Genomic DNA, 25,677 nt, shown 5'->3' with positions numbered 1-25,677 from the left:
TCCTCGACATATAATGGGGTGGCCTCCCAATAAACCCATCATAAGTTGAAAATATTGTAAGTCAAAAATGCTTTTGTATGCCTAACCTACTGAACATCCTAGCTCAGCCCAGCTTACCTTAAACGTGCTCAGAACACTTACATTAGCCTACAAAGTGGGGCAAAATTGTCTCACACAAAGCCTATGTTATAATCAAGAGGGGAATACGTCATGTGATTTATGGACTACTCTACTGTAAGTGGCAGACAGAATGGCTGTGTGGGTATCTGCTATGAGGGGCCACCGCCCAGCACCCTGAGGTTGTGCTGGACCACATATCGGTAGCCCAGAATTCAGAGTCGGGTTTCTACTGAAGACACGCCACTTTCTACACCACCAAAAGCTTGTTAAGTCAAACCATCGTAACTTGGAGATCATGTCACTTCATGTCAAACCCTAGTGTTTGGACTGGAAGCCAAGAGCATTCTTTCTGGAAATACCACTAACTTGCTCCGTGATTCTCTCCACGTTCCTTCCTTCCTCTCTCACTGGACCTTGATTTCCCCATGTCTCCAAATAATCAGTTATTCGACACGAGCTCTGAGAACCCTTCTGGTCCTGACGTCCTCGTTCAGCCAGGCCGGCCTCTTCTCCAGTATGTCTGACTCTGCCTCACTCACTCCAACACCTTGGGGACTTGCCCAGGAGATCTCCAGCAAGAGCTTCCTGCCCACTTCCTCTTTCCTCCTAAAGAGGAGCAGTGGCTTTGGTGACAGACACACCTGGGCCCCCACGTGGATCTCACTGTGGAGAGTGTGGCCTTGGGCAAGTTCTTTAACCTCTCTGAGGCTTCGTGTCCTCCCCTGGGAACAGGACAGTAATAATAAGACACATCTCTTGGGCTTACTGGGCCCTAATCCTATGCAGTAAGCCAGTCGCATCGGTTCTAAATCGTACTTTCTCCTCATCTTTTCATTCCTCCCTCCCTCCCTTCATTCCTTCCCTTCTCTCTTCTGTAAGACTTGCAAGGACCTTGGAGGGGATTTCACTGCAGTATCAGCCACACACTGCTTTCTCCTTGGCTGCCCAGCAAAACAGTGCACATGCGTTCCCCCCCATTGGTGGAGGGAAACCAGAAGGGCAGATAAAAGCCCGCCCAACCCTGGGTGTCGGAGACCCCGGGGAGTGCCTGGGAGCAGCCTCCGGGTGTCCCACAGAGGAAGCAGGGCCAACCGAGCCAAAGGGCCCTCCTCCATACCTTTCAGCTGTGCAGGGTGACGGCACTGGAAGGAGCATTTGCTGCCGAAGGTGGTGCCTTGGAGGCAGGAGAAGGACGCGGCGTGGACGTGATGCTGGTCCGGGACGCCGCAGTCCACTGGCTCGCAAGCCACCTGTTTGTTCCACTTGCCCTCGCTGCAGGTCACCGTGACGCTGGGTCCCACCTGGAAGGCAGAGATGGGGACAATAAGCAGACGGCACGCCAGATGTGGGGGACACCTCTTCTACCCCACGCGACAACTCGGGCGTCTCCTCCAGGTTCCCAGAAACCCATGCTGAACTGTAACTGGCTTTTAATGAATGAGGTGTCTCGGTTCCCATTCTTCAGATGCAGACGCTGAGGCGCAGAGACACTGGTTAGCTCCAAGTGACACGGCTGTAAAGAGGGTACGTGGGAATTGAGCCTAACAGCCACACTCTGAACCGCTCCCTGCGGAGCCTCCCAGATCAGTGTTCCCATCGTGCTGATGAGAATCTCGAGACTCAGACTCCTGGGGCCTGATGTCTTCTTCCATGAACTGGCCCGTGAAAAGTGGCACATTTGTTCACTGGCTGTTGATCATCATACCTTTTCCTGGCTCTGCAGGAGGCAACAGGGAGCCGCTTCAGTGTTTGGCATCGAGTGGGCAGTGCCCTGGGACATGGGAGGCCCAGATGTTTGTCCTCTGTGCTAGAGACCACAGAAAGGTCCCTTTCCTTCCTTGAGCTCGTGCATTGGCACTGAACCCCGACTGCTCTAAGAGCCACTCCCTGCTCTGAGACCGTCGAGAGAGGTAGATGTGAGGATGGAAGAAGCCTGGGAAAAGCGAAGAGGGTTGACAGGGATTGGATCCGAATGAGAAGATGGCAGGGGTGCACGGGTGGAAGGGTGAGGCCGGGCTTCAGAGCCAAGGGAGGGACCGCCATGGGCAGCCCGCAGCCTGCTGTTCAAGGAGGAAGCCGCCAGATCCCAGGGGACTCGGGATGCCAAATGTTGATCCGGGATTTTAAAAGCAAAGGACATTTTTCCCCTCTTAAGCACACATCAAAGGCAGCAGAGGTCCCTCTGTGCCAAAACAGCCTAATTGTTTCCACAGGAGTTCAGACCTGCCATGTCCGACACAAGGAAGTGGGTGTCTAAGACAAGCAATGGGGGGCCCTGGGGCTGCCTCAACAGGGACTCTGTTTCAGCCCAGAAGCTCCGTACCACAGGAGTGTCCCTGGGTGTCCGCAGCAGGAAGGGGAAGCCTGCTGGCAGGGCCCCAGGAAAGTCTGCATCTAGTGGCAAAGCTCTGGAACCCTCAGATCTCCGGGATTCATTGCCCCAATGCCCACTCTGAGACCCCACAGCAGCGTCTGGCTGCAGCAGCGCTCCACCGTGCCCCTCATGCCGGACACTGCCCTTGTCCGTGAGCAACTTCTCTGACTTGCAACGGCTCTTCCCGTGGTGGGTCTCACCACCAGACACCACGCCATACCCAAGTGGACAGCCAGAAGGACCTTGATCTACCACAATCCGACCACGTCACTGTCTTCAAAAGCTCCCCGTGGCCCTAAAGACCAACCTCAAACCTCTTGTACAAGCGAACAGGGCCTTGCACCAGAAGACCCTGCCTGCCCCTCCAGCCTCACTGCTTGGGTGAGTTCAGGGGAGGGGGAAGATCTGTCTGGGGCATACTCTTCCTCAGCCACAGGCCTTCCCATACCATTTCTGCCTGTGCCCCCAGCCCCCGTTTCTTGCCCCTCCTCAGGGCACACCCCTGTGCCCATCCATCTGTCTGGTTCTCTGTTTCCGAGTCACTTCCAGGGTGATTCCCCCGGGCTTCCACCACACCCGGCACCTGCCTCGACCAGTGTTCATCACAGGGCGCCGTCATGACTCACTCCCTGCCCGCTCCCGGCAACGGTCCTCCTTGGGAGGAGGACACGGGTTTATCTCAGTGACATTTGCTCTAGCACCTACCACGGCACCTGGTTCCTGGCAAACAGATGCTTTGCGATCTGTTTTATGATGACAGTGAATGAGTGAGCACCTTGTTGACAGAGGGCTGGCTCCCCTCTTTCTAAAGCGGCTCCTTCCACTGCAGTGGAGCTCAGCCTGTGAGGGTTTCCTTCCCGAGGGCTCCACATGGGCCTTTCCACATTTGCAACCAACAAAGACTGACATGTGCTGTGTGGGACACTACTCCACACGGAAACTGTGGTCTTGGAAATTCCAGGTTCATGGGTGGATGCATTCTGTCAACACGTATTTATTGCGTCTTTGCTGGGTGGCAGCACTCTGCGAAAAGCTCCACTCCAGGCCAGCCACCCCCCACCCTGGGGGCTGGAGAGGGGCTCTGAGCCCAGCACCTGCACACACCTGGCTCTTAATGAGCTCGTCGTCCCGCTGTATCTGGAGCACGTAGCCCGTCCGGCAGCTCACAGTGCAGCGGGCACCGTGGTAGCGGTCACTGCTGGAACAGTTGAGAGACGCGTTCTCCACGGCCAGCTCCGGGCAGTCGGTGGCCTCGCATGCGAAGTGTACACAGCTGGTGGGGGGGAAGCAGCAAGAGGGTAAGTGGGGGCTTTCATACCCACCGCACGCCGGCGGGAAGGTCAAAGCTGATGCATCCAGCACCGAGCTGAACACCAGCGTCTTTGTATTTGGTGACAGTACTCACTTTGGAGAGTTGTGGTGAACATTGAAACAGAGAGAGGGTAGGACGAGCACAGAGCACAATTCCCAGCCCACGAAAACATTCAACAGGCAGTCGCTCATAGTGTAAACAAGTCTGTGCTCTAGTACCTAGAAGCTGGGTGACGCTGGGCAAGGTACTCCCCTCTCTGAGCTTCAGAGAATGCTCAAATTGGGCCAAACCATAGGTCGTGAGACTCAACGGATGTGCTGAAGGTAGAACTCTTTTATAAACTGTAAAGTGATGTACAAGCTGTTAGTAAGGTCGTACAGAGATCACGCCTTGCTTCTTGCTGTAGCTGCCATTCTAACCTTCCTGCCAATTTGAATGCTACCCACTCTTAAGTCCCAGCTCCATGTAAATGTCTACAGGAAGCTTCCCCGTGTCCCCGGGGGGGGGGGGGGGGGGGACTCCCTGGCAGGCCTCCTGGCCTCCTTTCTCTAAATGGCCTCACACTTCATGCACTGAAAGCACGGGGCCTGGGTGCCCGCCATGTGCCAGAATGTGTGCTAATCCTTAAGGAAATGGAAATCTAAAATCCCTGAGCTAGATGATCCTTCCCCTCCTGTTCCTGTTACACAGACACTCAGTAACATTAGTGACTGTTCACCGATCGCTTAGGTACATGAGCTCACTCAGTCCTCACAACACCCCTATGAGCTAAGTGTTACTCATTTTATAGTTGGAAAAATCGGAGACCAGGGAGATCAAGTTACCTGTTTAAGCTCCCACCCAGATGTGTGACTCCAAAGTCCTTGTTGTTAACCTTGCCCCACACCTGGACTAGAACTTCCCTGAGGGTAGAGAGATAATGTCTGTTTCATCTCCGTGTCCTCTGATTGCAATAAAGCACCTTGGCCTCCAGTTGGGGTTTCCTAAATGGTGTCAGTGTGGGGCAACAGCGCTTTGCACTTAAAGCACTTTGAGGAGGTTGAGACATTGATTGGGAAGAGTGAGAGTGTGCTGGGGGCAGTTTTCACTAACCTTTGCCTCTCTGTCTACCCCAACGCCTGCCACACAGTGTGCACAAAGAGCTAGGGGACAGTGAGCCATTGCTGGGCAAACCAGCTTCAGAAGAAAGTCCCCATTTGTTTTCGTGGTGCCCATTTCAGGAGACCCTGCTGGGGGCTTTACAGGAAGATGGTTACTCATCTCCAAGCTCTCTCCTTGGCTCAGGAGCCTGCTAAGAGTCACAGTTGGAGTGGCATGGAGCTAAAAGCCTCCAAACATCACAAATGGCCTTTTTAAAAAAAAAAACTCAGAAGAGGGGAGCATCTGATTTAGGTCTTGGTCCCACACCGATGTGGGCTTTGCCTCTCCACATGCCCCCTTTCGGAAGCGGAGAGGGATAAAGTGACAACTGTGGAGATGTTGGGATTCTCTGTCCTCCTTCCTGCCCCTGACAGCCTCGCCCGAACTGCGCCCGGTGCCCTGGGGAAGCCTCCAGGAGCGTTTCTGTGGACTCAGAGCAAGGGCTCTGACACCACACAATGCATCTGTTCATGGTATGTAAGCGCTGGGGGCAAGAGCCACATGGTTCCAATTTAAATAGATTTATTCTGCAAGTTACCAGCTCCCAAGCCAGTCTTCTGACCTATGCCTTCCAGTGTGGCCATGCTCTACACTCCTGGGATGGTGACTGGGGGGCTCCGGGCTGCCCTGGGCTGTGGGGGCCATGAAGAGAAAAGCAGCATGTGCCTGTCCCCCCACCCATTTCTCTGCACATTAATGTTCTTCCTAAGAAAAAGAATAGACTGGAAACAAAAATGGATTTGTTGAAATGGAAAGGGCACAGGGCTTAGCAATTGGGCAAACCCAAGCCCCACCCCAGCAATGCCATTTATGGGTTGTTTGACCTTGGAAAGTTACATCATACGCTGAGACTCAGTCTTCCCATCTGCAAAATGGAAGCAATAAGCCAATTCATCTCTCAGGAATGTCAACGGGATAGCATGTCAGCCACTCATTCATCAATTCAACAGACCTTGAAGAGGGACCTTGCTATACTGTTCTAGACAATGGGGCTATATAGAAGATGCCTGCCACCTGCGAATTTGAGGAGAAAGGACATGCGCCCCAGAAAAACCATAAAGAAGCCTGTTTCAGATAGTTGTGTGCACAGAGAGGGCACTAATGGTGAAATCATGGAGGATGACTGTTGGAGGTTGGGGGAAAGACACCAAGTGCTGATTGGTCACGGAAGGAAGCCTCCACAAGGAAGGGACATCTGAACTAAGACCTGTATGAAATGAAGGGATACACCATGCAAAGGTCTGGAGCAGAGGGAATCCCCAGCAGGGTAAAGAGCACGCACGAAGGTCCTGGACAGAATGGAACTCAGTACATTTGTACAATCAAAGGGCCCATGGGTGAGAAATACTTTGGAAACCATGATGCTACAAGAGAAGGTGGTTTCTCTACTCTGACTCTCTGGGCTGTAAAAGGAAAGTATCTCCTGGTCACATGAATTATCTGACCAAAAGTTTTCACAGTCAAAAGAATTGGTAGTACTGGATTAATAAATCAGCTTCCCCCCTCCCCTACACACACAATTGCAGGACTTCTCAGAACCTTCAATATTCTGATACCCATAGTGGATCTCTAAAAGGGGCTATGATTTTCCAAACTCTGATAACCTTTTCCAATAGGAGATTTCTGGGCTAGTGTCTTCCAGAACATGCTGTGGGGACCGGGGCATCCCTGTTTTTCCAGCACATCTGTGTGCCTGGCTTACAGGCTTGAAAATAGGGAGGATAGGGGGAAGGAAGGTAATGTGCACCAGCTATCAGCCACTGTGTTTTATCTGCATCACCTGACTTGCATCCTCACCGTAACTCCTTGAGGCAGTACAATTGCTCCCATTTTCGAGAAGAGGAATGTGAGACTCGGTGAGCTTAGCTGCCTGTCCAAAGGCACTCTGTGTAGACAGAAACCAGTAAGGTCTGCCTGTCTGTCCTCCAAGCCCCTGCTCTTCTCCTCGCTTTCCCATGAAGTTGGAAGGGTGGTGTGAACACACTGTCCAAAAATGATAAACATTATCCCCACGTGCCCCTCCCAAATACCTCCCTGACACAGCCCTGTCATTGCTGAAACACAAAAACAAGGAACAAAAGAAAAGCCTCTGGCTTCATTTAAAAAAAAAGGGGGGGGGGAGGATTTAATACCAGTGATGAGCAATAAAAAAATAACAAAAGAAGGAAAAAAAAGAAGACCCTATTCAGAGGGAGAAAGCTGACTGATCTGAGGGATGGGGGAGGGGACATAGGTGCTTTTATCAATGAAATTCTCATACCTGGGCAAAGATGGGGACACCCTCCCCCCACACAAAGATAATCAGATATTTAGAAATTATCTTTTTTCCGTATATGTGTATGTATGTGTATATATGTATACACACAGATATATTTATATATGCACTTGTACATAAATATATATATTTATTTCCTTATAGACTCAAGTTCCACATAGAGGCACATCCTTAAGTGATTGAAGAGCCAATCCCCCCACTACTGTCCCCACAGTCCGGGGCACTGGTCTCCAGTCACAGACAGCAGAATGGGTGGGTATTGCTCAGGCAGAATACAGAAGACCAGCGGTAAAGGGCTGGTGAGGGTCCCACTCCTGGCTGTGTCCCTTGAATCTCGGCTTAGCTCCCATATTCTGCTGCTTTGCTGCAACTACATTATGGGGCGGGGTGGGGGCAGTAAGTAACAGAAGGTGGTTTATAAGTCACTTTGGGCTGCTCAGATGGAGACAGCGGAGAAGACAGCATGTCCGTGCCGGGAAGGGAGGGAAGATGCGCCTGGCAGGAGGGCCGCAGGGTCCCTGGGAAGTTAGACAGAGAAAGAATGATCAGGATAGGACTCCTGGTTCTCTGCCCAGGAATGCAGCAGCTGCCGGAGGGGATCCTGAAAGGGTCTCGCACCCTGGAATCCTAGGAGCCAGGGAGGCGCTGGCCCAATGGTGATGAGGCAAAGTCAAGGTCTGCAGGGTCGGAAAGGCAGCGAGCAGCTCTTGGGGTGCCTAAGGGAGGGCGGGGGGCTGGCAGAGCAGCAGCAGGTCACTCCTGGCCCAGGTGGCCCACAGCACCGACCCTGTCGTGTCTCCAGACCTACCCATGTCTTTACTACAAACACTCCTGATAGCTAAATGTTGGCAACTAATTAAAGAAGAGAGGGCCAGACACAAGTTACTTGTGGTCTTTTCTGGCCTATGCGACAGCGGTCTTGAAACTTCTGAGGAAGAGGAATGTGCTTTGCCCCGGGAGGCCTGAAAAGTGAATTCCAATGCCGCTTCTGCTGCTGAGCGGCTGGGTGGCTTGGGGGAGCTCACGTCCCTTGCTTGGACCTCAGAAGAGAATGCAGAACCAGAGAACCTGTTGGAGGCCTCCCAGCTTTCAGGGACCACAGTTTTATGAAGACGAAACAACAGAGACATATAATCTCTGAGCTCTCGGGGACAGCGAGAATAAATTTTGATAATCCTGATTATTGACAAGGATGTGGAAGCAGAGGAACCCCAGGGGACCTCTGATGGGAGCAGAAGCTGAACAACATCTTGGAGAAGAGTCAGGAGCAACCTGTCCCGTTGAAGAGACACAGGCTCGGGCACCTCAGGTCCATCTACGGGCATATCCCCCAGACCAGCAACTCCCAACAGGTGTTCTGAGAGGGGCTGATCCTCTCGTGGGCTGGATAACTTAGGGAAGCCTGTGGTCTCTGGCCACGAGAGGCTTTTTTCTGGGCTCTGAATCTCACATGTGAATTTCCTATATGGTTATCTGATGGGCTGGATATTCTTTGGCGGGCTCCTGTAGGCACCAGTCCTCACGCCCACCCCACCCAGCCTAAGTCCATGCGGGCTGGAAGGACTGAAGAATGTATCTCCTCCTAGAGCTGCCTTTCTCACAGTTAGCTCCCGGTCCGAACTGTCCTCCTCTGGGTGGGCTGGCATGGGAAGTGGGACGAGTTTGCCGTAGAGGGAGAAAGAATGCAAACAATAAAGGGGGTTGTAGGAAGGAAGGAAGGTAGGTAGGTAGCATGGTAGGTAGGTAGGAAGGAGGGAAGGAAGAACAGAGGGATAGAGGGAGGGAGGGAGGGAAGAGAAAGGAGAGAGGGTGGGAGTTCACTAATTGTGTAAGCACATGGCCCACTGAATTTTATAATAAGCTGGTTAATCTCTGTTTAGAACCATCGGACAGTGGGACAGTGTGTGTGTGTGTGTGTGTGAGAGTGTGTGTGTGAGTGTGTGACACACACACACCAGAGCCTCAATCCGTGAGTGCTGCTTTCCTCACTGAGTTAGCCTCTTAACTTCTGGCCACCGTGGCTAAGCCCCCCACCGTTCCCTCTTCCCCTAGGTGTGGCGCTGGGATTTGGCTAGAATTCCAGGACTGGACCTCTCCCTTGAAACCCGATCCTGTTTTCGTGGGCCTCCGGATTCAGTGCAAGTGCTGCCCGGGGACTGGAGACCCTTGAATCTAGGTCAGAACCCACGGCCTGGATTGATTTTGCTCTAGGGATGCTCCTCTCAAGGCAGCCCGCGAGGCATCACGCTGCTCTCCGGAGAAGAGAATGAACACTGGAAGGGGAAAGGGTGGGAGAGGAGGCAGGGTGGGTGGAGATGGCGGGAAGGGTCAGAGGCGGCAAGAGAGAGGATCCGTGGGGATGGGAGGGGCGGAGGGCTGGAGGCTGGGGAGGCGAGGCGGGCCCCTCTCAGGACCCGGGAACCAGCTGAGAGTCAAGTGGGCTGTTTCCACCAGAGCCAGCTGAAACGCGGGCTATAAAAAGTGATGCTATTTACCTTGGTGTTTTGAGAATGAAGAAAAACATCCCGTGGCTTTTTACAGTTGTTGCTTATTTTTCTTTTCTTGCCTCCTGGTTTGTTTGTTTTAATGCACTTGCACATTTGTGCAGTCCCGACTGTTTGGGTGAGTGCCTCTCCAGCTCTCCAGGAGCAGCTGCCTCCTTCCTCAGCCCCTGTCCTCTGGAGCATCCCCCCGCCCCCGCAGCGGTGGCACCAGGGGCTCGGCCCATCTCAGCCAGGTCCACGCTCAGGGCCGAGCCACGGAGGCCCTCAGGGCCACGGGCCCCTCACCTCCGGCTGCTCCCCTCGCTAAACGCTCACACGTGAGCAGCCGTGACGAGTCCCCTTCTCTCCTGGACATGCTTGACTCTGATGAGCACCTCATGGCTTTCAGGGGCAGACAAAGCAAGATTTTGCCTCCTACTGCCCGGATGGCCTTGACTCACTCTCTCTTGTCCACACCTCACAGGACAGGTGTGATAATGAAATAAAATAATGGTATAAGGTAATGAAGTGCCTGTCGGGGTCCTCCCCCTCCTTCTTCTCCCTCCCAGCTCGTGGGAGGCGTGGAATGTCAGAACTGGAACATCCTATCCTCCGCCATCATCCCATGGATGGGGAAACTGAGGCCCAGAGAGGCGGACTGCCGGGCTCATAGTCATATAACCAGGGAGAGCCTCTGTCCCCACCCGGTGCCGCCAGTCAGAGAACCCAACAGCTGCTAAACTGTTGATTTGTTTCTGAGCTGAGACACTTCTAACTGTTTACTTCGGGCACAGGAACTGTTAATTAAGAATTCAAAGAAGCCAGTGCTGGCCTCCGTCAGCTCACCCGTGGTCCCGGTGGCTGGTTAAGGACGGGAAAGAAAGCACTGCAGAAAAGGTCTAATGGATTTACACTGCCCATCAACACTGTTTCCCTGGGTTCTGAGAATTGACTTATTTTTATAGTCTGGAAAGCCAGAGATGAAAAAGCCCTTTTAGTGTGAAATATAACAGTGAGTGATATTTAAGGAGCTCTTCTGCCTCCGCACGATTGCAACAGACTTTGCACAACAGAAGCTAGAGACAGTGGGTACAAAACAATGCGGGTTTTGCAACCACCTTTTGTGTCCCCTGTGGTGGCAGGGGCGTGGGAAAGCCAGTGTCGCCCCCCCCCCGCCCCACCCCCCCAATCCTTTCCTCTCCTTGCTCCCAGGTACACAGGGCAGTGGGGGGATTGCCTTTCAGAGGGTCTCACTCTGGGGGGAACCCACGGAGACCACGGCCCCCACCCCCCACGCCTCAATCTCTCTTTCTCCTTCTGGATCTCATTAAACAAACGTGAGAGGTGCTGTGGGAGCAGAGACCAGCCCTTCTCCCTTGGGGTCCAGGGAATTCTAGAGGGCAATGCGGGAGTGTGGACACTCTGGATGTCCTAGATGATCTCCAGAGCTTCTTCCGGCTTTAAGAGCTTCATGCGGCATTCTAGGCAGAGAAGCACCCAGAAAGTGGCCATAAATATCCCGTATTAATATAGCAGCTTGGCACAGTGCCTCACGGTCCGCAAGAGGGCCTTGCTCTGTGGCACACCATTGAACCCCCATGACCCACCGGTGAGGTAGAGACTGTCGTCCGTTTATCCAAAAACGGGAAAGCAAGACTCAGAAAAGTTGTCATGGACACACGCAAGAAGGGACACGTTCAGACCCATGTAAGAGCATCACCCAAACTCTTATTCTTTCCAGGAAATACCACGCTCTCTTAGCTCAGACGAGGGGCATTAGCAGACACCAGATCAGAGGCATGGGTGCGGGTAATGCTGCCCCACGACCAGAGATGCTGAGACCGCAGAAGGGATCTTAGGAGCTGGGTTTGGGGAAGATGGGGAGATTTCCTCCATGCTAGGATATGGTGAACGGAGACACAGAAAATACAGGCTCCCTCCATCCCCTAAATAAATATTCCAGTATTTCCGAGCTGCAGGACAGCTAATCCACCTCTCTTCTCTTTGTCCAAATGTGGATGCTGAGACCCAGAGAGGGGAAGCGATGTCCACCACGCGAGCAAGCCATTGTCCGCCCTGGGACCGCGAGCCAGGTGAGGGAATGTTTCCACCAGCGCACATTCCTGCTTCCCTCCCTCACCCCTGCAACCCAGAGACACGTGTGGGCCTCCCAGGCCCCAAGGCAGAGCCGGCCAGAGGCCGGAGGTTGGAGCAGGGAGAAACACACAGACTTTTCACAGCCACACGCATGTCTACGCGGTTCCAGAATTCCTCCACCTGCTTCTGGCTAGCAAGCGGCCCAGGGCATTCCGACGCGGGGTCCCTTACCTCTGCTCAGCAGAGCTGTAGGTCTCCCCTCTCTGGCAGCTGCTCAGGGTGACGGGGTCAAAGTTGTCGAAGGAGCGGAGGGCCACCCCCGAGATGGCGACCAGGGGTGAACTGAAGCTCACGCGGACCGCCCGGCTATGGTAGAAGGGCTGGCTGAGGTCATGTACCACAGGGATAATCAGGGGATTGTTCCTGCAGCTCAGGACATGGAGGCCTGTCAGGAGAGACAGAGGGCCGAGGGGCCAGGCTCATTACTCAAGGCCAGTCACGCCCTCCCCAACGGGCCCTTCCCGAAGCCCCCAGACCCTTTCATGTCACTGCACAAAAGCACCATTGGGTGGCCAGTGGGGATTTTGAGTTTGATTGAAAGTTTCTTTGTCTGCCTTTTTCTCTTGGTTCCAAATCTTTCCAATCCCTTTGCCTCCCTGCCCCCTAAGCTTTCCCTTCACCTAGCGCCCACAGCCTCTCTCCCTCCCCCAGGGGCCACCCCTCACAGAAGCATGGCGGGCCGCACCACCCTCCCACACCGCGTTTGTGCTGGACGGTCCGAGCTGCTAGTTTTCAGGCCGCCTTCCCAGTCAGCCACAGAGATGGTGCACACCAGCGACAGCGGCAGGCTGCCCTCATTTCAAATCCAGGAACCCAAGAGCAGTCCTGCAAGGTCTGGACCTCAGTAGCCGGGCTGCAGAGGTGACACTGGGAACCAAGGGCAGGAAGTGGCTTCCCAGAGGTGCCCCCAACAGCCAGCCATGTAGAGGCCGTGCTGAACCCGGGCTGGCCCCATCCCAAAGCCCTCGGTTCTTTCTAGAATGGGGAACAGGTCCCCAGGCTTCGAGCAGGAAGGAAGGAGGCAGAGAGGAAGGGCATGCCCAGAGGATGGAAGGGAATGCTGGGGTGGGATGCAGTTGGAAAAACAGACCCTGGCTCTGGGGTCTGATGGACCTCGGTTCACATCACGGCTGAGCCTACCTAATGATCTGAGTCCGGCAAGCTCCCAAAACTCACTTCCTGCATCTAAACTCAGGGCTGAATCTGTGTGCATCCTGGCAGGCCCGCGCTGTTGGGGACGTCCGGCTCCCCATCCAGAAGGCGCCCTTCTCTGGTCCCTCAGAACAGCAAAGGCTCCCCACGGGGTGCTAGGATCGGAGGACAGAGGCCAGGGGACACCGCGGGGAGGGTCAGGGACACGTGGAAGCCTCAGACACTGGGTCATGGGATCCCAGCAGCGTCCGTGGAACCGGACCTTTCCCCAAGCCTCAGAGCCCGCTGCAATGGCACGACCGCTAGGAAAATATTTGCTTCTCACTTAGGGAATTTTCTCTGGAATCCAGATAAGTCCAGAGGGGTTTTCTTTCTCTTCCTTATTCATATGACCCCCTCCACCCCAACCCCATCACTTCCCTTGCCTCTAAAACTAACTAAATAAGTAAACATAAAAACAAAACAAAATCCTCTCCCTGCTCCCTGGGCTTCTGCTTGACCCTGAGATGACCCCTTGCCTGCTGGCTTCATACGGGTCTTTGAACCGAGCTCTCTGGAATGGCACAGCCATAGCTGTGGAGGGCGGCCTCCGGGGCTGGCCTGGGACTTTGCACTGGCAATGGCTACCCAGAGGTAGAGTGGAGATGTGGGAGGGACAACAGGGCTTTCCCAGTGCGGGCGCTCACGCGGGGCACTGTCACCACAGCCCTGAGGAATCCTCTGACGATGAAGTGGCACCGTTGTCCCCACTGTGTCTACGAGGAGAGCAAGATGCCACACGAGGGGCTCTGAGGTCAAGAAAAGCATGTACCTTCTCGAGCCAAGGGAGTGGCAGGGACAGGATGGAAGCCCAGGCCATCGGCTCTGGAGCTGGGGCTCTTTCCTCTGCCCCATGCACACATGGGTGCACGGAGGGGTGTGCGAGTGACTGCCTGACGACTCTGGTCTTGTCGCTTCCCCCCAGCCCCGAGCAGAGGCAGCCTCTCAGCACATAGGACCTGGCTCTTTACCTGCCTTCCCATTCCTGACCTTTCCTTACTCCTCCTCCCGTGGGGTAGTTCCTCAGGTGGTGCTGGCAGGAAGGGCACGGCTGCCGTGGTGGGGTGCTATGGAACACCTCCCTGTATGGGGGGAAGGAGCCATGGCTAGGATTCCAGAGACCTGGCCATGAGACCCGGGATCTTTCAGTGCCTCTCTTGGGGACTCAGATGTTGATATCTGCAGAAAGGGCCTTTGCTCAGTCTCCTTCCCGGGGTCTTTTGAGGATCAGATGGGGTGCCTGAGATTAAGGGTGCCTGGTAGAAAGGAGCTCTTGAAGGGAGGACTGGGACTGTGGCCCCCGATCCCCCTATCTGCCACATCCAGTCTTCTCGGGATATACGAAAGCCTCCTGATTTGAAGGCAAGCAGAACGTCAAACAGGGAAGCAAGAAAGAGGAAAGACGAAGGAAGAACTAGGTCTTGGCGGCTCCTCGAACCACCCTGGGCAGATACGGTCCCAAGAGCCACCTGCATGACAGCGTGCTCACCGAGATCGTGGCTCTGATCTTTGGTATCAAACAGCTGGACGCTGATGGTCTCCTGCTTCTGGTCCCCATAATAGGTGCCATCCGTCACCAGGTGGACGATGACAGCTGCGGCAACCATTGGCTGAGAAAAGTATGCCTGAAATGCAGAAGGCACAGGAGGGTCACTCATGCACTCAAGCATCTTCCATTGCAGGGCCTGGACCGCTCGGCGCGGGTCCGTGACCAGAACAAGCAGGCCGTGAGGAACACAGGCTCTGAAGTCAGAAACTCTGCTCCAACATGGCTCTGCACCTGCTGAGCTGCGTGATGGGGAGAGGCAGCTCTGCCCCTCTGGGCCTGAGTTCCCTCACTCCTAAGTGATATATTAAGTAAAAGAACTCGATCACAGGGTGGCTGCGAGTCTCCAGTAAGATAATGGGAACAAAGGGTCTAGCATACCCTAAGACCACAGAAAAAGGCATTATTATTATTTGTCCCTTCTCTGTCCTAGCCTCTGGGAAAGGCATCAGGGAGACGAAGCTAAGGAAGACGTGGCCCTTGCCTTTCTGCAGACAGTGGAGTTCAAAGTGGGTCAGTGATATGCAGATCAAAAGTCAATATAATCCCTAATCCTTAGTCAAGAAGATGGACCCAATGACAGCGATACAATACCACGTGACAAGCGTCATCCGACAGACGACCGGACATGTACAGGACTAGAAGGGAGAGAACAGTCACTTCTCTGTGGGGATCAGTTAAGACTTCAAGGAGAAGAAGACAATCCTAAAAGGCCTTGAATAATGAACAGAAGGTTCCAGGCAGACAAAAGATATCCAAAGTCTTTGCCAAAACAAGAAGGATGAGGGGCATTCCATGCGCATCAAAGGGATTCTATTTCAGGGAGCCTCCTACAGCTAAGCATTTTGTTCTCTGTCCTTACAATTAACACCCTCAGTGGGGAGACAAACCATCTTGCGAAAGGGTCACAGGAGCTGGTGCTTCCTGGGGCTCACTCCTGGAGATCCTAAGGCTTTGGCTTACCCGGAGCCAGAAAGTGGTCTGAGCCATCTGGGAGTACGGGTAGCTGAAGGTACAAGGGTACCAGGCATGCTGGGAAATGCCTTCACTGAGATCTATCACCTTCGTTCGACACACCTGGGGAGAGAGAAAGAAAAAAAAAAATGTTTTAGAGGATCTCCACAGCTAAATTAAATTCAATGAGATGCACCTTCCCTACCTACCTATTTTGTTCTGAGCACCACAGGAGAACACAGGGGTGCACAGACAGGAGTCTGCCCCAGGAGCCCACATTCTGCTGTTGCACAGGGAGCCCTCAACACCGTGAAGGGCAGAACAGACAACATGTTTTGGTGGCAGAGGTGACAGAGAAATGCTCGTGGGGACAGATGCTGGAGGAGGTGACCTCTGAGCCGGATCCTGAAGAACAGAGCGGACACAGGGGAAGGGCAGTGCAGGTGCAGGGAGCAGGAGCAAAGGCTCAGGGGAACGGAGAAGTCTAGAATGTGCTAAGCTGCCTGGTACTCGTAGAGCTTGGGGAAGGTGGCAGAAAAGGCAGGATAAGGGGGTGGGATCTCTCCGAGTGGTGTATTGCAAGCAGACCATTTTAGCACAGATCTGTACATTGTGCTCAGAGCTGTATTAAGGACAGAGAAAAGACTCAGACGGGATGGCCATATCCCCCAGAGACAGAATGTGCATGCGTGTGTGTGTGTGTGTGCGCGCGTGCGCGTGTATGCACGCGCGCTGAGTATATGCGTGCCTACTGTGTATCCAAATGTTATTTTGTCCCTCAGTTCAGTCACTTATTCGAGTCCTATTGTTGGGAGACAGCGTTTTGCGGAGCACTGTGGGATGAGACAGATGCCGAGGAGCTCGCAGGGAACGGTGAACATACATACCCATAGAGGTACCACACCAGCACATAAAACTGTAAATTGTACAGCAGAAAACAGAAAAGTTCTACAATGGAAAAGGCCAGAAGCAACTGGCTTGCTCTTGAGATTGGTCAGACCTTCCACAGAAGGCCATCGGCACTTGTGTTTTTCCTCTGACGTTGAATGTGGCCCCTCTCACAACACTCCCCTGTGGATCTGGGTCTCCCTATATCCTATACCCAGGCAGGTCTCCCTACACTCATCCGAAAAAGGCTGACCTAGCGAACTCTAAGGCTCTTGAAAGCTATTAAAAAAAAAAAAAACCCAAAAGATAATCTAATATCAATCATAATAACAACATGTACATGCAAAACAAATTTTAAAAGAGGGGAAAAATTGAAAAAAAAATATATATATACAAGAATCAAGGATACCTATTCCAGCAATATTTGTAGTAGCAAAAAATTGGGAATAGCTTACATGTTTATCTGTTGGGGAAGGGATGCATCAGGTAAGAAATATTCAGGTGACAGATTTTCTATACAGCAAAAGACTCTTATGAGGCCTGAATTAGATTCATATATAGGGATGACACTAGAAATATTTAATGTCAGGTCCAGTATGGGACCTGGCCACTGAAAACAGAAGCCCTACTCCTGAGTTCAAGACCTCGATGGAGAGAATGCAAAAACATAACACCGAGTAAAAACAAGACAGAGAAAGGAACCAGGTATAAATGGACAGGTACAATATGATGTCATTTATAAAAATCACATAAAGCAAGACCATATATCGCCCAGAGATTCCTACAGAGGAGTGCAGATAAAACAGAGGGGAAAAGTCATATATCAATTCCATTAGTCAAACTCAAGACAAAAGACGTGATGCCTATGTTGTAATCTACAACTGCAATCTCAGTGCTTTTTTTCTTTTTTAATGAGCTTTTTTTTTTTTTTTTTTTTTTTTTGGTACTGGGGTGATTTTATATTTACAGAAAAGTTGCAAAGGTAACATGGAGTCCTGTACGTATGCTTCACCTGTGTCTCTTACTGTTAATATCTTCATCAATTCATTCTCGAAACCCCAAACAGAGGAAGATGATTTGCTTAGTCAGCTTTGGAGAATCACAGATCAGTCCCCCCCAAAGTTCTGCAGTGGCATGCCGGCCTCATTGAAGGAGGTTTACCGTTGACATCTGAACGTCAGATTAGGTCATAGGTTTTGAGGGGTTCACAGGGTTCCTTGGAGGTGTCCATTGTGGGTCAGGCTGTGAGATCTGCTTCCTTCTCTCTCTACTGCTTTACCTGTAGCATCTCCACGCACCTGTCTTAGATACCCAGCTGCCAGGTAATGTTTCCTTTAAGAAAAGAGCTTTACTGGGGCACCTGGGTGGCTCAGTGGGTTAAGCCGCTGCCTTCGGCTCAGGTCATGGTCTCAGGGTTCTGGGATCGAGCCCCGCGTCGGGCTCCTTGCTCAGAGGGGAGCCTGCTTCTCTCTCTGCCTCTGCCTGCCTTTCTGCCTGCTTGTGCTCTCTCTCTCTCTCTCTCTCTCTGTCAAATAAATAAAATCTTAAAAAAAAAAAAAAAAAAAAAAAAAGAAAAGAGCTTTACTGCATGAAGAACACTGAAAAGTACTGAAACCTGTTTATTGCCAAAATTCCCCACCCCTTCCCCGAGAAACCAGTGGGTTCTGGGCACACAGTATGAGTTTCCTGAATATCACAGGTAACCTCTTAAGCACAAGAAGGGGCCAGAGATTCAACCGTCTCATTGGCCAGAAGCAGGTGACGGCGTCTGCTGTTCAAATCTCTAGAAGCCTACTACCAAGGAGACTATGGGCAAAGCAGCCACTTTATTAGGCTGGAAGATGTCTTCCAGTTTGTTTATTTTTCTACAAAACAACTGGGACGGAGCTCAGGCAGATCTGCCAGTGGATCGTGTTACATTTGACAACAGTGCGAGGCTTTGCATAAACGCTCTATGGCATTTGAAATCCAGGCCAGCAACTGGACCTGTATCGTTCTGGAATTCTTTCCCCTGTATTCTGAGCTGCCTGTCCCCAGCAGAGTGGGGTGGAGTGCATCTCTGGAGTGCTGGGGGCTGGGGAGGAGGGGAGGAGGGCAAGGGCTTATCTCTGCATCTAAAACATTCACGGTCAGAGAAGTCTAAGACGTGAACAAAGCCCTCTTATTGCTTAAATACAATTTTCTCTTATCTCGTCGGCTCTATCAGCACCAGACAGGGTTTTAGAGGTACACACTGCTGTTATTTTATTCTCCTGTTTTCCTATTTAGATTGTGTTTGTTCCAAGCTGGCTACGATCCTGACCAGGGACAGTCAGAGCAGATCAGAGAGGAACAAACAAACCAGCTGAACCTTCGCCCAAAGCCCCAGTTGATCTTAAAATCATCTACGCTCCTGGGGGGAGGCTGGGGGAGGGGAGGGCGGGTTGCAGGGGACAGCGGAAGGAACACTCACAAGCCTCTCAGGCCTCTTGCTTTTATAGACCTTGCGGATTCTGCTCATGCAGCAGCCACTGATTGGGGGTACGTGGTGTGGTACACCGGACTCCACGTCCCTGAGAGAAAGAGCTTTGCCCTTGGCCGCAAGGTTGGTCACTAGGGATACAAGTGTGATCCCAAGGGGACTGATGCGATGGGCATGCTCTGTTTTCATCCACTCACTTCTTTGCACCTTCCAAGAAAAGCAAGTGTGATCGCATGAAGGATTACAGAGCAATTTAGATTTCCCTGAACATTGGTGGGGGAACAAGCAGGAGACTCACATCCCACACTCCATGGGGCCTCAAGCTCCCCCAGCAGCCCCAGGAAGGGAGCTCCGTCTCACGCATCACCTCCATTCCTCCCGTCTTTCCAGTGTCGTTGGCTCCAGTGTCTCTCCCAACTTCCCCCTCTTCCCAATCAGCGCCTCTCAGACCCCACGTGAGTCATTCTTCTCTCCCCCCAATTATCCATTAGGCACAAGTTCTTCTGATGATGCCAACAAACCCGTGCTGAACGCAGCAACCCTTTACCTTCCCTGCCCTTCTGTGATCCAACCCTTCGCCTCATTCCGCTTTGCACAACACACCTGGGGGGCGGGGCTCTAAAAACATGGGCAGCCTCTAGGCTTCAGGTTCCCCTAGACAGATGAAGACGGGGTCCCCCAGCTAGCACCTGCGTTTCTGCCTTGCGCACTCGCACGCCCAGTGAAGCTTTACTGACAACAGCCGAGATGTGGAAACAAACTCATGGTCTATCAAGAGCCCAATGGGTGAGCAAAACGGGATCTATTGACACAGTGGGACATCACTCAGCCTTCAAAACCAAAACCCTGTCATATGTGACGGTAAGGATGAACCCTGAGGACATCAGGCCAAGTGAAATAAGGCAGCCACAAAAGGACAAATATTGTATTATTCCATTTCCATGGGGAATCTAAAATAGTCAAATTCACAGAATCAGTGAGTGGAATAGTGGTTGCCAAGGGCTGGGAGAGGGCGGGAAAGGTAGCTGCTAATCAGCAGACATCAAGTTTCCAGTAAGCCAGAAGATGAAGTTCCCGAAGTCCGCTGTAGCTGTCGTCAACACCAGCTTATTGTACACCCAGACGTGTGCTAAAGTAGGTCTCAGGGCGCCCGGGTGGCTCAGTGAATTAAGTCTGACTCTCGATTTGGGGTCAGGTTGTCATCTCAGGGTCTTCAGATCAAGACCCACGTCAGGCTCCCTGCTCAGCAGGGAGTCTGCTTGGGATTCTCTCTTCCTCTCCCTCTCCCCCGCTCCTGTTCTCTCTCTCTCTAGAAAATAAATGAAATCCTAAAAAAAAAAAAAAAAAGAAGAAGAAGAAGAAAAGAAAAGGTAGATCTTTCGGCAACTTTTTTTTGTCACAGTAAAGCATGATACGGTAATATTTTGAATGAGTAAAATCCTGATATTCATTGAAGGGATGTGCACATTAATAAAAGAAGTGATCCAGTTCAGGCGGGGGGAGAGAAAGTCACATAATGATGCTAGGCAAAGAGCAGATGTGTCTGGGCTGGCGAGCATCCTCCTGTAGGTATTCTCAGGGTTGGAGGAAGGATTACCCAGTATCTTCTTGATTACTTCAGAGCCAGAGAACTCACTTCCCTTTATAGGCAGTTCAATGGACTCTAGACAGCTCTTCCCAACAGCTGGGAGAAGATGTCTGGCTCTGCTTCCTCTTACTTTTTCCTCTAAGCAGCAATGTCTATAAGCTTTCTGATTTAGAGTTCCAGACTTAGAGGGAACTGAAAAATTATTTACTGAGACCATTCCTTTTGCTGGGCTCAAGGAAAGGTGGGCTGTCTTGTATAACAGAACACAGCAAGTAGGTAGCAATACTGTTATTTAAATGCAGACGTTTCTGGCTCCGAGAACTGATGCTTTTTCCTCACCTGTGCTCGGTACCCCCTCAATCCTGCTTTTTTCATTAAAAGTTTATTTATTTTAGTAATCTATATACCCAATGTGGGTCTCAAACTCACGGGCCTGAGCTCAAGAGTTCTATGCTCTTCCGACTGAGCCAGCCGGGAGCCCCTCAATCCTACTTTTTTGTGTGTGTAGGACCACCTCCAGTGAGATGTCTCCCTCTTCCCCAAGCATTCATGGCAGAAAGAGCAGACAGGAATTGGGGTGCCCATGTCCCTCCTTTCTCCCAGAGAAGCCCAGCTCTAGATCTTTGATGGAAGTTGAGCAGCCGCTGTCCTCCAGTCCCATCTTAACACCTGCAGGACCCGGGGGGGGGGGCGGTTAGAGACTGCGTTCCTGCTTGGTCTTTAACATGAATGCCTTAGACATCCCGTCATCTTCAGGGATGTGCTTACACCAAACACCCCCCACAGGAAACAGGGGGGCTGGGTCCGTTCCGGCTATGTCACTTACTAGCTGGACCTCTCCCCACCCTCGGTTTCCCCATCTGTGAAATGCAGTGGTTGTACGGAATGGCCCTCTAAGTAGCTTGAGGATGCCCACAGCCATAGCATCCGAGAGCTTGGAATCATTGTCCCATTTTTCTGATGAGGAAACGAGGCACAGAGGCTTTAAATAACTCCTTTAAGGTCATCTACTCAGCCATGTAGGACAGCCAGCAGCCAGACTCTGATCCCTCCGCCACCATGTTCTGTGCGTTCTCTCGCAATGGACCAGGACTGGTGCTGGTCTAGCTCAAAGCCTCCCCTTCGGCTGACGGAGAAGAAGGCACCAGCTACCACTCTCTTTGCCTCCTCTTGCTCTCCCTGCTCTCCCTGCTCCACGGTCTTCAGACTTTACCCACCAAAGCACAGAACTAAGCCCGTGGACCTGCCACTTATCACCCCCTCCATGGCCGCCCAGGGACCACTGGATGGGAAGTCACACGGACACAGCTTGCAAAGGCCTTTGGGAGCTGGTTTCAGCCCTGTCACCACTTTCACTACCAGCCGCCGCCCCGCCTCACCCCTCCCCTCCCCATGCAGCAGGTGGGTATCCGCACATGTGCACAGCGGGGCTACCTTCTCCCTGGGGACACTTTCTCTCACAGGTCCTGGACTCCACCACCACGATGTCTGTGCCCAGACGCCCCCCGCCCTGCCACTCCCCCACCTCCCTCCACAGCCCTGGCTGCCCATTTTGTGAAATGCGACACACCCTTCAAAGCCAGTCTCAAATATCACCCTTCCTCTGAGAGCCTTTGCTCACCCCCCAGGCGGAATTAACTGCTCTCTGTTGTGTCCACACAGTCTTTCTGTACCTCAGTTACAGTGCCTGTCAGGTTGGACGATGGTTGTTTAGAACCCAGTCTTTCCCTTGGAATTCTGAAGACTTCCAAGGTGAGCAGTTTGTGTTATTCCCGCTCCCATCAATCCTAGCTCCTGTCACCTGGCGGCAGAACACAGTAGGTACCCCAAGACCAGGAGTCACAGCCGGAGTGGTGGTACCTTAGGGGGTCCCTGTCCTAGGCCGAGCGCTTCGTTGAGGTCTCTGTGTGCACTAAATTGTGCGGGCCTCAGGACAGCTCTGTCAGGGAGGTACTAGGATTATACCCATTTTATAGATAAGGACTTGAGGCCCCCGTACCTTGCCTAAGGTCACACAGCTCATTAGTGGAACCAGGATTCAATTCTCAGGCACAAATTCAGCCCACACTCTTTTTTTTTCTTTTTCTTTTTCTTCTTTTTCTTTTTCTTCTTTTCAAAGATTTTATTTATTTATTTGTCAGAGAGAGTGAGCACAGGCAGACAGAGTGGCAGGCAGAGGCAGAGGGAGAAGCAGGCTCCCCGCTGAGCAAGGAGCCCGATGCGGGACTCGATCCCAGCACCCTGGGATCATGCCGCCTAACCAACTGAGCCACCCAGGCATCCCTCAGCCCACACTCTTAATGGTAGATGAAGGCCGCCTTGGAAAGGGCCGTCCGCCTGTCTCTCAGGGCTATCGGGGAGGGTTGACGCGGGATTTCGCCTGAACAGAAGCTGCTTCAGCAGCCCGGAGCAGGACCTCACAGGGCTGCCCCGGGGCCGGTGATGTGGTGGAAAGAGTCCTGGGTTGCCCGGCGAGAGGCTTGCCTACTAGAACTGACCCACCTGCGGACTTCCTCTGACACTCCTCCTTCCCGTGTGCAGAAGGACAGAGGAAGATGAAGCCTTGAAAGGCTTTTCAGTTCTGACCATCTGCCAGCGTTTCACTCCCAGCCTCTTCCTGGTGAACGAGGCAGGAGAGAGAGTCGACTCTGTCAAGAAGCAGGATTGTTCTGTAAGCCCCCGAGTCGACTCCCAGACCCCAGGCCTCTGGTCTCTGGAAGGCTAATTTCACAGCCACCTTTCCACAAACGCCGGAGGGGTAACATAAACATTTACTGCAGCCCTTCCAGCAATGTGTTTTCTGTTTTCTTTCCTTTTCATGCACGTGACAAAGAGCGGTTCTTCCCCTCAAAGCCTTGAGATCCGATATTTGCGCTGGGGGCATCCTCAGAGATCTGCTTCCGGCCATCACATCTGATAGAGAGATGAGGAACGGGCCCACTGGGGATGGGAGAGACAGGCTTTAAGCCCCTCCGGGATGGGCCAGGATGTCTGGCGGTGACTGGGGTAGCATGGGCTGACAGACACAGTGGCCTCTGTGGCCCCAGGACTCGGGGGCTCTTGTCCACTCCACGCACCACCTGCCACTCCATCCAGCACCCGCCTCCAAACCCCTCCTTTGCCGGAGACTGCTTTCAATTAGAGGAGTTAACGATGTCTTGCTTTCAAAGGGTTTTTTAAATCCAGTTTATCTTCCACCCACACACGTCGTACACAAAGGCGGGGAGACAGAGGGAGATCAGGGGGAGCGGGAGTTCTGGTATTTTCCCACACAGGGGAGATGCCATGAGGTTTCTATTGAATTTCGCTTTCACAGATCTCCCTGCCCTCTTGTCAGTCACAGGAGGGAGGGCGCGCTCTTCAAGTCTCTGGCTCGTCCTCTCCAATTTCCTCTTTCAACCCAAAGGGACCTGGGAATGGGTCTCACAGAAAAAAAGAGGAAAAGGAATGGGGAGGGGGAGCATGGGGGTGCACGCTGATACTAATGATACCCATAAACGTACAGGGCACGCACGCGCCCGCGCGCACGCACATGCATACACACACACACACACACACACACCCCCCAGAGAGTGTTTCCAAGTATTTCCACTTGGGCCCCAGTTTAACGCCAGGCTTGCAGATCCAGTGCCAAAGTATTTCCCCAAGAGCTGAAAGGTTGTAAGAGGGACAGGCAGGACTCCTTGATACGAAGACGGCGGGAGGGCAAGCCAGCCGGGAGACCACGCGTCAAGCCACAGAGACCACAACAGTGAGTGGGCCAGGTGCAATAAAGTCACCCCTGTGAAGCTGGTGTGGCTCTCCCTTCCAGAACATGGTGCTCCCTCCTCAGTGCTCCCCTAGGGAAGGGAAAGGGCACCCACTCTCACAGACAGCCCGCAGTACTGGCCCTGACCAGGTATCCGCTCACCGTAACTGGGAGGAATAAGCAGTTTTGTCCCCATTTTAGAGGTAAGAAGTTCTAAGGTTTGGAAGGCACTGGGATTTCCTCGCTGCTTAAGAGTCAAAGCCAAGTGGTCCTTCTTACCCTGTGGGTAGAGACTCCCCCGTAGCTTCTCGTTACCCCTCTTGTGGTTTCTTGTCTGTCCATCTGTCTCCATGCTTAAGCATCAAGGGCAGTGCTCGCATCCGATTTCTCTCTCCCCTTCACCAGTCTAGTGCAGGTCACTAGCTATGGCTCAGCAATGCTGCCACATTGAACTAGGGTGGCTTATCCAAGGCCAGACTTGTGGTTCAGGCCTGACACATTTGATCCCAAAGCCCGGGGTGTGGACATGAGAATGCCACATGCTAGAGAGAAGGCCCCAGGAGACCTTGGATTCATTTGTGAGCACCGAAAGTTTGGACCCGTCCATCACCAGGCTCCCGTGCACTTGACGGACAACAAAATAAATGATGGGAGTAGTCACTGGTATTCGCAGCGATTCTTCCCATTACTCTCATGCCCACCAGCGTCGGTCCAAGTCCATTATTTCACTTAGGACTTACAACCACCCTCTAAGGAAGGTATTAACATTACCTCTACTTCCTCGATGAGAAACAGGCTGGTCGCTAATGGGGAGGACGTGGGTCTTCAAGACCACTGGACCAGCTGAGGCACACATCAGTGCTGCCAACCCCCAAGCCCTTGCTCAGGACAGACACCATTAATTAAGCGGTGCACACCACTCCTCTGAGTGTAGACCTCAGAATCCATCTCAATAAAACACTATGACGAGTCGCTCACTATCGGTCAGGAATGGCCCAGGAGATGAACCTATTTGCAATCCTTGAACTTGGCTGTTAGCTCACTGAGGGCAAGCATGGGGACTTGCTTCTGACCTCTTCAGTATCAAGAGCAATGAAAAGCCTGAAGTCAGCACTAAAGCCAAGACTAGTTGAATACAAGAATGAATTACCAACAATAACAATGTTACTGGTCTTCTACTACATACAGGCATCCCCTGCTTTTCCAAAGTTCATATTGCACCCCTTTGCATGAACGAAAGGCCTAAATTAGTACCCATTTTTGCTAACTGAAAGAAATCGAAAGAGGATTTCCGCTTTTATGAAAGAAGGCAAAAAGCAAAAACAGCATTCAGTGTTTGTTTGTGGCGAGTCCTGCAGAGAGAGCATGTACCCCAAACAGCGAGAGGTACCCCGCTCACGGCTTCCCCAGAACTACACTCAACATCTCCGTATCAGGCAA

At 52.4% G+C, this 25,677-nt stretch overlaps 1 protein-coding gene across 1 annotated transcript in view; it reads right to left on the bottom strand.

The window, feature by feature from the left end:
* The window catches only part of PAPPA (pappalysin 1), a gene marked incomplete at both ends in the record, with an annotated part of 234,337 nt that overhangs the window by 50,541 nt on the left and 158,119 nt on the right, over window positions 1–25,677 (bottom strand). Inside the window, 5 exons of the mRNA XM_080820674.1 lie at window positions 1,238–1,421; window positions 3,599–3,767; window positions 12,033–12,246; window positions 14,542–14,677; window positions 15,562–15,675. Of these exons, the coding sequence (XP_080676800.1) occupies window positions 1,238–1,421; window positions 3,599–3,767; window positions 12,033–12,246; window positions 14,542–14,677; window positions 15,562–15,675 (817 nt within the window). The remainder of the gene's footprint in view (window positions 1–1,237; window positions 1,422–3,598; window positions 3,768–12,032; window positions 12,247–14,541; window positions 14,678–15,561; window positions 15,676–25,677) is intronic.

This window comes from Martes martes, assembly GCF_963455335.1.
Source record: "Martes martes genome assembly, chromosome: 12".
NCBI classification, from domain to species: Eukaryota; Metazoa; Chordata; class Mammalia; order Carnivora; family Mustelidae; genus Martes; species Martes martes.
Note: the sequence above shows the minus strand (reverse complement) of the source record. Positions and strands in the feature narration are given on the sequence as shown.